Below are 13,706 nucleotides of genomic sequence, written 5' to 3' on the forward strand. Positions count from 1 at the left end.
TCTGTAATTGGTACATGCCTGCATACTCATAGCAGAGATGTTTACAGACATGCCCCCCTACCTCACTGTGGAAACACAGATTCTGACTGTAAATGAAAGACTATTGTGTATCATTGAGCTGAGGACCAAAAAGGTAACTTCAGTGTGAAATAACCAAAGATGCTCTCAGGCTCATGATAGCTCAGATTTGTTTTTTCCATAGCAGCTAGCATAGAACTACTCATCCGGTAGGCACACAGTGAATATTCGTGAAGTGTGTGTGCTGTGATTCTGCGCATGATGTCTGGGGGAAAATGTTACATGCATTAGGGGAATTGAAGCTTGACAATGTGAAGTCTTAACCAAGTACAGTGTGCAGCTTCCTCTGCTACAGCGCTAGCTTCTGTATTGATTAGTTCATATGTGATTGGAAAAGAGGGAATTATGTCAGTACAATGCGAAGTTTGTTGGTTCCAAACCAATTTGATTTTCTCTCCTGGCAAGGGAGAGTACATAATGAAAACCCAACTGTAACCTTGAGCCAGGAAGAAAAGAACTCTGAGCTCAGCTTCTGCACAGGCAGGAGCCCATCCAGCCCTATTTTAAGAAAATTAAAATCAAGCACCTGCACTGGGGGCTTCCCCAGGGAGGTGCACCCACTCATGCGAGGCTCTCTACAGGTGCCAGGTCCCACTTCCTCCTGGGCCAGCCTTAACAGTCTTTTATCCTCAGAGTTCTTCTTCAGCCCATGTGGTCTCGGTAACACCCGGTCAAACCCTCTCTCTGCAGCTCTGATGAATTTTTTGATATTGCCCAAGGCAGCACTCAGCAAGGAGGCTTGGGCTCCCTGGGCTGGCTGAGCTATATGTGGTCTGATTATATAGAGAGCTTCATAGGACCCCACCTTCTGCCCCTAAATCCATCTTTCCCATAGGTCCTCACGTTTTTAGTACAGCTTTGTGGAATATATACACTGTGGTACAATAGATGTGCTTGATCACTTGGTGCTGTGTCTTAGCTTCAGTAAGCGATGTATGTTGGCTGTCTGATCTTTGGCCTCATGTGGCAGGACTGGAGTCAGTGCTGATGGCCCTTCTGGTTGCAGGTACCCCAGGAGAGAGGAATACCACCTTTCCTGCAGACACAGCCTTCACCCCAGCAGATACCCTCAGGCCTGCACGCAACAGCACTGCTGCCTCACTCACACACGCCTCCAACACCAGCACCTCCGATAACGCCTCAGGTTTGACCAGGAGGCCAGGTGTCTCGGGCCACAGATACCTTAATGGAAATTCCAGACTCCAATATAGCTCTTTTACTTTATTCCAAGTATTTTCAGGTTTCTGGTTCTATAAACTTTCATATCTCGATGCTAAATTAGGCAAAATAAACTTACCAGTCAGCTTTTTCTGGGGCATATTTTATTTTATTTGTATAAAGTAAACACAAGGTTCATGGCAAAGAAGAATGGGCAGTAAGCTTTAATAGCATGTGGTTCTAAGATCCAATCCAGCTTCTTCAATTTTCTAGCCAGTTAGGACAACTTACTGGTACTTTTCCTTCTATAAAGATGGATACAGTTATACTCATTTGATAAGATTGATGCAAAGAGGAATAAGCAGGAAGCCAGATAGTCAATAGACAGTTTTGAAAAAGTAACCTTTACCCATGCTAGTCACCCAAACAAGGACAGTTGTAATTGAAAGGGAAAAGAATAGTTTCAGGAAGATTGCACATCAGGTAAGAATTATACCAAGGAAAGAATAATTTTCCTTTAACATAGACAATGTTTAATTTCAATTCCTCAAAATATTACTTATCTGAGAGAGCAATTTGTAGATAAGTCTTTGGTTTATTTTCCAGATGGCAAGTATCAATTCAAATGAGGTTGCCTGAGCAAAAATCCTCTCAGTTGAAGAGGATTCCCTTTGTTCTCCAATATAACACATATTAACATACTCTTCTGTTCATTTCCTTGCAGATTCCAACTCTATATCCACTGCATCATCCACACAGAACCCTGCAGCAAGCACTCTCCCTCCAACCACAACAATAGGTGACAACCTTACCCCCAGTCACGCAGTCACATCACCCCAGGGCTGGGATCTGCACTCACAGAAAGTCGCCCACTTGCTCTCCCTTGGGCTGCTTTCTTGGAGAAATTCAACTTAGTATTTTAATCCTAAAAGATGGGGAACTCTTAGAGCTACCCTATCTGGGTAGCAATAGCTGATGAGATTAGGACAAGAATTTCCTGTACCCCACTCCACATGATTTCAGTAGCTCCCCCAAGAGAGGTGTACTTTATGAAAACATGTACGAGAAATAATCTAAACTATTAGAACTTCTTTCTCTAATGCTGGGCTGAAGTGGGTGTGGAAAGGACTAATTCTGTCAAAGGGGATTTGCTTTCTAAGAGATGAATTTTAGTTACACAGGGAGAGATGCAGAGTTAAAGGACAGGGGTCTCCCTTGACTGCCCACAGCAACGGTGGCACCTGGATCAGTCAGGAAGGCAGAGCCACGTCCACCCTGCTCCCCTGAGTCCTTGCAACTCTGAGATCAGCAGAGACCTGTTAGCTTCTGCATCCTTTAGTTAAATGCAGGGACTTGCACGTGACACTATTTGTTCAGAAAGCATTTTTGCTCGCAAAAATTATGATAGAGAACAAGGCACCCCTTACCTACTGTCTATTTTAAAAAAGTAGAAACCTTATAAGGGTTATAGATGTATAAATCTGCTTTTAGATCAACAAAGATGAAATCCATCCTTCCTAATAATTTTGCCAGCATGAATATTCAGGCATGGTGCCACACCATGATCAGGTGTTTAACAAAACATTCGTGCTGTGCAAATTTTGCTTTTGGATTAATTTATAAAAGTGTTTCATAGTAGTGGATTATTGGAAACTCTGCATCATGTGTTAGACCAACCTAGATAGACTAGATAGACTCCACAGTTTATCAGGTAGTTATGTTGTAAATTACTTTTCCCCAAATATATACTAAAACAAAATTTTAATGATTCACTTTCCTTTTTTTCTCTCTGTTACAGTTCCTACTACAACCAAGATACCATGCGGTGAGTTTTTGTTGTTGTTTTGTTTTAGAAGCAATAAAAATCCCTTCGCAACTGCACTGCTTCCTTCTTCATTCTAAGCTTTCGCGCTAGGCTCCCTGGTTCTGACTTCTCAACAATAGCTGGCCCCAGCTCTTAAAGGCCAGTGTTCATTGGTGGCCAGATTTTTCATACTCAGGTCCAGTTTTAAGTACCTGCATTAAAAATCACTAGCTAGACAATTTTGTTGAAGCTGCTGAACCACAACTGAAGTATCTGTAAAGTAATATGGCAGCAAGTTTGCTTTGGGTGGGGGCGAGGATTCAATTTAATGATTAATATAAAATATAGATAATATTTTGAAAGCTTATCAGAAAGAAAATCTATTTGTGTCTGTCTCTGTATCTGTCTCTCTGTCTCTCTCTGTGTCTCTGTCTGTATCATGTCTCTCTCTCTGTCTCTGTCTGTCTCTGCCTCTCTGTCTCTGTCTCAGGGCTGGCTCAACACTGAAACCTGAAATGGTTCATATCTGTCCTTTATTCATTTTCTTCCTCTCTTCTGAACAGAAGCAAGGTCCTCGACATCCTCAGGCATATCCTTCTGTTCATTTCTAAATCTCATCACGGAAGCCACTGCCTTCAGCCGCTCTTCATAACCTTAGGGCAAAGATCAGTCTTCATACATTCATGTTACTAATATGATCCCCTGATGTTCAGCTCTGTCACCCTCTCCTCGGCATCATTACCTCCTCCAGTGCTTCACTTAAGCAATCTACCTGCAGTTTTCCAAACACAGATTCTCCCACCTCTGTGTCTGCTCGCATTCTCCCTCTATCCTTGCAATTGTCCTCCCTCCTTCTCTGGTCGCTGGATTTGTTTTTATATGTCCTGTTTGCATTTGAAATACCACGTGAACCCGTCTTCTCAGGAAACCCTCTTCTATTCCTCCACTCTGAATAGACCTCTTCCTCTTTATCACCATGTTATTTTGGGCTAACCTTGCCATTGTTTGACTCTGCAGTTCAGTCTGTGTATGCTCTGAGTTAGACTGCACTTTAAAAAGCTGATCATGTCTGATTTGGTTTTGTACTCCTGGGGCTTTGAATAGTGTCTTCAACATCACAATGATTTAATATTTTTGTTAAATAAATGAATAAGTAAATTAATATTTGCTCAAAGGTATTTTTACCACACAGTAGAAGTTGTTTGCAATGAATAAAGTTTAGGAGGTGTTTATTATTATTAAAGATAATTTTACATTAATTAAAGGTTGAAGTGAGGACCTACTGTCTTGGAAAATTAACATTCCAAGAATGTGGAGAAATGCAGAACAATATTTCATAAAACAAAGCAGACTATAGAAAAAGAAGAGGATATTTGTTAGGTGTATTTTTTATTTTTTGTAGACAGGGTCTCACTATGCGGTTCAGGCTAGTCTTGAACTCACTGTGTAACCCAGGCTGACCTCAAACTCATGCCAAGCCTCCTGCCTCAGCTTCCCAAGTGCTGAGATTATAGGCATGTGCCATCACACCTGACTTATTTTTTATTTCATTCTTCTGTTTGCATCAATAAACAATTATTGAGTTCTTATTAATAACAAATATTATTCTGGACCTGGATTTAAGGCAGTTATCAAGTAAATAGACTGGTTTTGGCTCTCATGGAATTTACAATCCACTTAGGAAGACAAAAATTGGATGTAATAATATAAATTTCGTAGGTAAAGTTCTTGAAAAGTGAAGTGAACTATGAAAGAATGATACGGAGCCACCTCATGTACATGTACTTTTCGTATTTCTGAAGCTCTTTTAGTGATTTGACATTTTTGAAAATATATATTAAGGCATTTGTATTAAATGTATGTTTGTTTGTTCTTTTTTGTTTGTTCTTTTGTTTTGTTTTAGTACCAGGAATAGAACTCACAACCTCAAGCTTGCCAGGCAGGCGCTTGTGCCACTGATCTACATCCCCAGACCTGTATGTTCTTTCTGAATGAAGGATAATTCTCATCTTCATTTTCTTTCAGATAGAGAATATGGTACTATCTCTGTGACATACAAAAATGACAAGGATACATCATTTACAGCAGAACTAAATGTTCCTCGTAATGTGACATGTAATTCTGAGGATTGTAGAAAAGTGTTGCAAAATCTAAAAGGATGTTCAAATCTTACCATTCACATAGCCGATGGATCATGTTCTCCACCTACAATTTTGGAGTTATATGTGCCACCAGGTAAATAGCAAACCATTTCTGTTTGTGTGTGTGCAGTAACAGTGCCATTCCATGTGTGCTTGTTCTAGTGATCCCAGGAACCAGGATGGTGAGAGAACAGGACCGAAGGAAAGAAAGTCGATGGTGGAATTGTCTGCTTACCTAACCAAGTAAAAATTATGAAGTAATATAAGCCTTCTCTTTATATGCCATGGTTACTGCTCTTATTTCTTTTACAGAGCGGTTCATGTAGATTCGATATAACTTGTCTTACTAGATGAGTGTACACAGGCTTTCTTTTTTTGTTGTCTACTTAACTGAGGTCATTATGTATGTAGGTACTCATTTGTCCTTTTAGATACAACTTTGTCATCAGTGCTAGAGAGAAACACAAAGCTAAGGATTTGACGTTTATGGAAAGAAACACAATGCACTCAGAGAAAAGGAGAGTTAGCCAGGCAAGGTGGTGCATGCCTGTAATCTCAGCACTTGGGAAGCGGAGACAGTAGGATCACCATTGGTTTGAGGCCAGCTTGGGTTATGTAGTAAGTAGTAAGTTAAAGGTGAGCTCTACTTTGATAGAGAGACCCTACCTCAGGAAACAAAAATGAAAACATAAATACAACCGCAGTGACATTAAGGAAATCAAGCTGGTTTGCCAACTGATCCCCTGCTGGAAGAGAAAATGGACAGAAGGTGTCAAGCAGTCTCTACTGAAGCATTTCTTAGCCAGACGCATTTTGCAAAAGGGATTCAGAGACTGTGATTATTTAAAGTATCTTATACAATTTAAAAATTGAGGATTATCAAAAAAATTATTCACACTTGATATATTTAAAGTTCTGGTGCATTTTGAAAAAAATCCATCTAACATTTATTTCCCTATAACACCATGAAATAAGTCATCATTTAAATACAGAAAATGTTAATATTTCAAAAGGCCTTCCCTAAAGAGAAAGCTCTAGTATTTTGTGTAACAATTGATCAATCAAAATAGTTAACAGAATCAAAGAGTTAACAAAAAAGGGTTTATAATTAAGAAATCAAAATGGAATATTTTACAATGTGCAAAACTTGTATTTAGATGTTTGCATAAGTTTTATTTTGAAAAGTAGCGTAACTCTAAATGAAGTTGAAAAGTATAATAATGAAACAATAATAAATATAGTACTATTTCCCATAATGAATCTTGAATAGTTGAGGTGATAGGTGTGCTAATCACCCTGATTTGATCATTGTTATACAATGTATACATGTATCAAAATACCACTTTGCTTGCACCACAAATTTGTACAATTATGTGTCAAGTAAAAATAAAGCGTAAGAATAATGAAGTGAATAAACCTTGAGAATTATTACATTTTTTCAAAAGCACTCTAGATGCTTGCCAAATTCTGTGTCAATGACTTTAGTTGAGAAATGTGCATATTATGTACTATTAATCAAGTCTATTTCTATATCTTCTTGACAGCATATGAAAAGTTTAAGTTATATAATTGTACAACAAGAGAAAAAGCAAATACTTCAATTTGTTTACAATGGAAAAATACAGAAACTCTTCGTTGCATTAAAGAATTTCAATACATATATAAATGTGGTAAGAGTGTGACATAGGTTCATCACAGATTTTTTGTGGTAGAAATTGTACTAGGTGATGTCCTTTATGGTCTTTTCTTTTCTTCTGTTTTTGTTTTTTATTGGTCTCTGGTATGTTTGAAGCCAAATAATTATTGTTTAAGCCACTCAAACAGATTCACAAATTTGAAAAGTCAATTTTGAAATAGTAAAAGTTAATTACTTTATAGAATTTTTGGATGACTCATATGCTAGGTATTGTTGAAGAGATTCTGAGAGAAAGATGTTACAACATACATTCTATCAGCATATAGAAAGGCGATACACTCTGTTAGAAAGAAAATGTAAATGTAAGATTATTGGTACCAAAGTTTATGTTGTCAGGCTTCTGTCAGCTGAATTCATGCACAGTTTTGTGCACACTTACTTAATAGATAAAGAGCAAGTACTAAGAGGAATGAATGTGGTTTTGGATTGAGATAAAATGGTTTTTTCAGTGTTTTGGAATTTAATGGAATAGACTCTCCTACCTCAGCATAAAGCCAGGCTGCATTTGGCAAAACAGATAAACAGATATGTATGTGCACACATAAACAAATATACATGTTTACACACATGGTGAAGTTGGCATTGGTTGTAATCATAGTGCTAAGGAGGCTATGTGGCTGTGTTACAAGCAGTATAAGGAAAGTAAGTACAAATGTGATGGACTGACAATAAAAATGATCTATTTAGAAAATCCCTTTAGGCAAAGGCTATGTGTTAGCTTTCCCATCACTAGGACAAAATGTGTGATACTCACAGTTTAAGGAGGAGAGCAGTACTTTGACTCATAGTTTTCGAGAGTTTAGTCCATGCTTCATTAGTTCCAATACAGAAAGAGCACAGCAAAGGGGCATGGCAGAAGAAAGCCTCTCAACTCATGGCACCCAGGAAGCAAGAAGGAAGAGCCAGTGAGAGGTACAGTCTCAGTGACCTACCTCATTGAAGAAGCTCCCTCTTCTAAGAGCATACTGAGCTGTGAACTCGTGGGTGGCTAATCCACTGATGTGCGTCGTGCCCCGGTGGTCCGGTCACCCTCTGAAATGCCACTTCTGAACATGTGCGACTTGGGGGAGCATTTTAAGTGTGACCATAATAGGCTACCAAGACGTAATTTAAATTTTTGAGTACAGAATCCTAAGCTGAGGCCTCATTCTATCAGTCAAATTAGAGTCAGTCTTAAGTTATACCTGCTAATTTTTTTTGACAACTAAGCATAGCAAAATCATATTCAAGATCTTTGACATTATTTGGACCATTGGCATTTTAATCTAATGAATATTATAGTACTATAAATGAGGGGAGGAAAAATAAATTTGTATTTCTATACAAATAAGAAATTTATATGTTAACATACCACGTGTAATATTTATTTCTTTCAGTGGGTCCTTCAAATATTTCAGAATCTCCTAATGAATTATTTGAAAAAGATGATCTTCAACCCAACACAAAGTATAGTTGTACTTCACAAGTAAAGTATAATGGCCAGCATTACAGAAATGAAACTATAGATATTGAAACAGATTTGGGGGGTGAGTATATTATTCAAATTTGTAAGTAAAATTTAATAGCCTTTCATGTTCTTTTAATTTTGAAGAATTACAGAAAATGATTAGACTTTAGAGAACAAATTCTAAAATTGAATTTAAAAATACATTATTCAGGGTAAAACTTTATGCCTTGCTATGCCTGTTATGTCTTGTTAGAAATAAAACCAAGATAAGTAAAATGTTTTGCTCTCTTTTACATTGTATTTACCCTTCCTTTTATAATATTCTCTTTAGGGCTGGGGATTTAGCTCAGCGGCAAAAGCGCCTGCCTGGCAAGCGCAAGGTTGTGAATTCGGTTCCCGGTACCGGAGAAAAACAAAAAAAACAAAACAAAACAAACAAACAAACAAAAAAAAAAAATATATATACATACATATATATACATACATATATATAATATTCTCTTTGGTTTGTACTTTTACACCTTCTACTTTATCAGCTCCTGACTCTGATAGGAATAAAATAAGCAAAGTAAACTCATAAAGCAGGGTATAGGACCTCTCAGTATTCACAGCAAAATAGTAATTAGTGTTTTAAAATTGCCATCAGTGTTAGTAATAACAACAGTAATACAATACGATAATAATATAACTGAAAAATAAGATTACAGAAATTCATAGCATCTGGGACAGTGGAAGAGAGGGAAAAAAGTTTTTAAATTCCACTATTATTTAAAAGTATGAAGATTCCAACTAAATTAAAATTTGCTAGAAAAATGAGTTAATTGTGTGTTTGACAATTTATTAATAACTACTCCAAACTAAAAAGAGATGGCATTGTACACAAGCATTATGTAGAGAAATGTTTTCATTTCTCATGAACATATACTGAAGGCTAAAAATTTTAATTATATGCCAGCTTTATAGTTTGCATTTTGAAGGACTTCCCACCCTTTTTGTAAAATGGATACATCACTTTATGTTCTCTGCAGCAATGTGTGAAGGTCCTAGTTTCTTTACATTTTGTCAGCACGTACCTTTAATCAGTACTAGACCATTTGTTACTGCTGACTTGTAGTAAGTTTTGAACTTGAAAAATTTCATTAAATTCCATTCCTTTTCCTTAAGACTGTTGGGAATATACAGAAGCCCTATGAAGTCTACATGAGTTTTAGGATCAACTTGTCAGTTTCTATAATGATTCCCACTGGGAAATGGACTGAAATTACAATGAATCTGGAGATGACTTTCTGAAGAATGGCCATTTAACAATCTTAGTCTTCCAATCCATGAACATAGAATGTCTTCCTATTAATTTAGGTCTTCTTTAATTTATATCTAAAATGGGTTGGAGTTTTCAGATCTAGTATTTCTGTGGTTAGAGTCATTCCTAATTTGTCTATTCCTACTTATAAAATTATTATTTTCTCAATTTTGTTTTCACATCACACATCAATAAAATATAGAAATACTTTTTTTTGTTTTTCTGTGTTAATCCTGTACTCTCACACTTTTCAGAAGTGATTTATTAATTATAGTATTTGTGACAGAGCATGGCAAAGTGATTTTAAATTATTTATCGAAGGGATAGCTCAGGACTAATGGACACCAAAGTCTTCCTATAAACTGCCAAGATAATATAGGCACAAAACAAATAAAACCACAGAAGTGTATACCCTTAGCATAAGAAAAGTTTAGTATTTTGATATTAAGCATGAAATTTATTACAATTTTGACAAATCAATGTAATGAAATAGAAATAATAGCTAACTAATTTTTATATGTGATTAAAGGACAAAAGTACTTCAGTAAGAGAAGGTGATAATCATTTCAACAAGTAATCTGGTATTTTTATAGAAAATTTGAACATTAGTCTTTATAAGAGACAAAAATTTATTCAAAATGGTTTGTAGATCTTAAAGCTAAAATTATAAAATTTTTAATCAAAGACAGGAAGATATCTTTGTATATTTAGTCATAGCTTTCATAGGACACAGAAAGCAATAATCTTTAAATATTGCTAAATTGCCCATAATCAGAATCAAACATTTCTCTCCTTTGAATGAAATGATTTAGGGAAATGTCCCATAGATTGTTAGAAATATTTACAATTACTTTTCTCAATAAAGGAAGATTTTCCACAATGTATAGAGAAATGTTTCAGCTACAAAATAAAGCATGAAAGAGCCTACTTAAAAATTGACTTTTTGAACATGTATTTCATAAACAAAGATGTGCAAATAACTAAAGAATGTATAAAAAGATATGCAACACCATTAGCCATCTGGGAAATCCAAGTCAAGGTAGGCTGATGAAGTAGTATTATACATCCACTAAAATAGGTAATATTACAGACTGGCAGTATTAACTTCTGGTGAGGGTGAGAGGTAATAATCGAGCAATTTCACTCCAGATATTACCATAGAAAAAATATTCTGCCCACAAGACAAAGTAAATTCATTAACAACAGCCCCAAACCTGGAAACAATTCAAATAGCCACCAGCTTTTGAGCACAGGTAAAACATGGATTAATTACCTTTGCAAAAGAACATTATTTGTATTTGTTAGCTTTCCATTACCGTAATGAGACACTTGAGGTAATTAATCTATGACTAGATAAAGTTTGCTCAGATCATGGTTCTAGAAGTTTCAGTCCAACATTGGGTGATCCTATAGCTTTGGCTTCTGATGCAACACCAACTACCAATCGTGGAGAGCACACCATTGAGCAAATTGCTAACCTCAAGAGCCATAAAGCAAAAAGAGGAGACCCTGATGTCCCTCAGTCCTGTTCAAAGACACGCCTCCCATGACCTAAGCATCTCTCTTTGTGTGACACTTCTAAAGGTCTCACTACCTCCCAGGAGCATCACCTTGGGGTCCAAGTCTTTAACATGTGGGCCTAGGGGACATTCAATATCCAAACTATAACACTACTGATTAATAAAACAGAACTAGCTACCTAGAGAGGCAACAATATGAATGAATCTCTAAAATGTTATGTTAAATGCAACATGCTAGAAGTAAATCTTAGGTTATTTTTATTTACATGAAATGGATAAAATATACACTTAATTTCTGATAGCAGAAAGCATATTTGAAGATGAGTCGGGTTGGGTGGACTGGAAAATGGCACAAAAATACTTCTGGGGGTGATAGAAATGTGCTAAGTCTTGGTGGTGATGGCGGTCATGTGGCTGTATACAGTTGTCATAACTCACTATGCTGCACTTCAAATGCGTGCATGTTGATGTGAATTATGTTTCAGAACTTCTAAAAACATTTATGACTTCCTTCATCTCAGTTTTGAATGACTACTAAATTTTCCAATGCCACAAATGTGAGGTTTTGGGCACAGTAACAACTAGAATTCTCAAATTATCTGAAAAATAATATACATTAGAAGAAGAGGATATTCTCAGATATCTGTTCAGCAGTAGGATATTCTCAGATGTCTGCTCAGGTTCATTTGTGCCACTCAAGAGTGACATTTACTTTGTTCAAGTTGTTTGTTCTGAAACAAATTTAATAAGCTCAGTATATTTCTTTAAATTTACTTATTAATTTATAACTAGTGAAATACGGCTGTTAATAGTGTGTGCTTATAAGAACTGCTATCACCATGCTTGATTTTTCATTTAATATACTTTTATTCTTTTAACAGTTCCAGGAGAACCTAAGATTCTTACTTGTGAAGCTAAAGATGAATCTACTGCAGAAGTTATCTGGGCTCCCCCAAAATATTCATCTGGATTTTGTTTTTCTTATTTAAACATCTCAGGTAATTTCTATACAATTTATTTCCATATCTGGAGAAAGAAATGAAGAAAGTGAAAATAGCAGAAGTGTAGATCGAACAAGGGAGACAGTCAACTTCTGACATGAATGCCCTGTGAAGGCATTCTGTTTGCCTTGATTTTTGAGCAGTTTCTATTCATAAAGGGATTTCTAGCCCTAGATATAAAAAAATCACAGAACATCTCCCAGATTTTCTTTTTATTCTTTGCAGTATAGAACTTGGTGAAAGAAAGTATCTGAGAGATAATAATCTTTCTTGTCTTCCAAATGTTATACAGATGAGTTCCTATGTTTGGAAGTCACAATTTAAGCAACCGAAGCAAAAGTGAACACCTTTCAAAAAATGAATCCAATTAAAATTCAAAATTCAAAAATGAATCCAGATTTTGGGTGAATACAGCTGAACATGGACCCCTTTAGCCACTTAGACAATCTAGTTCATAGTTAGACTTCTGCAATAATAAATGTAGTCAAGGTGTGCTATGACTAGCTCAATTATGAAACCTTCAAATGAAGCTATTTTGTTGAACATCTCCTGAACAGCTTAAAGTATATAAAATGTTTATGAAAAAAGCAGGGATCAAAGGATCATCACAGAGCAGCCTCCATCCTTGAGGGTGGTCCTCATTGCTCTAACCCTTTCCCTCTAGGAGGAAACTGAACAACTTGTACAATTTCATCCCTATGTTTGGTGGGAATGTGCCAGGCATAAATTTTATAATTTGAAGACTAAAAAACCACCGTTGTATTACATTTCCTTATGTATTGCTAATGTTTTCTAGTTTTTTGAATTTTAATAATCAGACTACCGAAGCAATGTTAAATACACATGAAATTTTCAGCTCAAATACTTAGAGGAGAAATACGTACAATATTTTTGAGTTTCTGATAATTTCAACTGTTTAGTTTATAAGATAGGAAAAAGGTAGAAGTGGTGTTCTCCTCTTTAAATCTTTCACTCTTCCTGGGTGCTTTTCTCAGTGTCTACAATTTCTCTACCACAGAGTTGTTCAGGTGCCAGAGTGTGTGATGGGAATGTAGCATGCACACTGCTCCTTTGTATCCTACAGCACTTTTCCAAATATCTATTTGTATTGTATTTACATAATGAGGATAAGAAGGATGCATCCAATTAGTTATTAGCAATATGTTGTTTGTTTGTTTTTTCTGGTACCGGGAATCGAACTCACAACCTCACACTTGCCAGCAGGTGCTGTGCCACTGAGCTAAATCCCCAGCCCCCAGTTATTAGCAATATGAAGAGTTTTGTTTGTCTGCAACTAGTATAACGCCTTGTTATTTACTGTCACTGAAATGCATGGTTGCACAAGTAGAAGAGAAGAAGTGAGAGGGTTTCGTATGTTTCCTTTCTCTGAAACGGCTAACTGGTAGCTGAATCAACATCCACTCTAAGACATGCACTGACTTCTTAAAGACCCTTTGCAGCAGCCTGTAGTGTATTATCTCTGAGAGCAACCAAAATCATCTTACAGTAATGAGATCCTCTTTCATTTCACCAATCAGATTGTACCATTGTTACAATATTG

At 36.3% G+C, this 13,706-nt stretch overlaps 1 protein-coding gene across 6 annotated transcripts in view; it reads left to right on the top strand.

Moving 5' to 3' along the window:
• Ptprc (protein tyrosine phosphatase, receptor type, C) overlaps window positions 1-13,706 on the top strand; it is a 121,819-nt gene that overhangs the window by 60,387 nt on the left and 47,726 nt on the right. For 2 of the 6 annotated variants that reach the window (XM_013521946.1, XM_013521962.1), the window contains 7 exons: window positions 1,085-1,222; window positions 1,961-2,035; window positions 3,035-3,061; window positions 5,066-5,275; window positions 6,726-6,851; window positions 8,254-8,403; window positions 12,026-12,142. In XM_013521946.1, coding sequence (XP_013377400.1) covers window positions 1,085-1,222; window positions 1,961-2,035; window positions 3,035-3,061; window positions 5,066-5,275; window positions 6,726-6,851; window positions 8,254-8,403; window positions 12,026-12,142 — 843 coding nt within the window. The remainder of the gene's footprint in view (window positions 1-1,084; window positions 1,223-1,960; window positions 2,036-3,034; window positions 3,062-5,065; window positions 5,276-6,725; window positions 6,852-8,253; window positions 8,404-12,025; window positions 12,143-13,706) is intronic. The other 4 variants (XM_013521953.1, XM_013521970.1, XM_013521949.1 and 1 more) reach the window with 3 other exon arrangements.

Source organism: Chinchilla lanigera, unplaced genomic scaffold, assembly GCF_000276665.1.
Source record: "Chinchilla lanigera isolate Chin_1 unplaced genomic scaffold, ChiLan1.0 scaffold00005, whole genome shotgun sequence".
Classification (NCBI taxonomy): domain Eukaryota; kingdom Metazoa; phylum Chordata; class Mammalia; order Rodentia; family Chinchillidae; genus Chinchilla; species Chinchilla lanigera.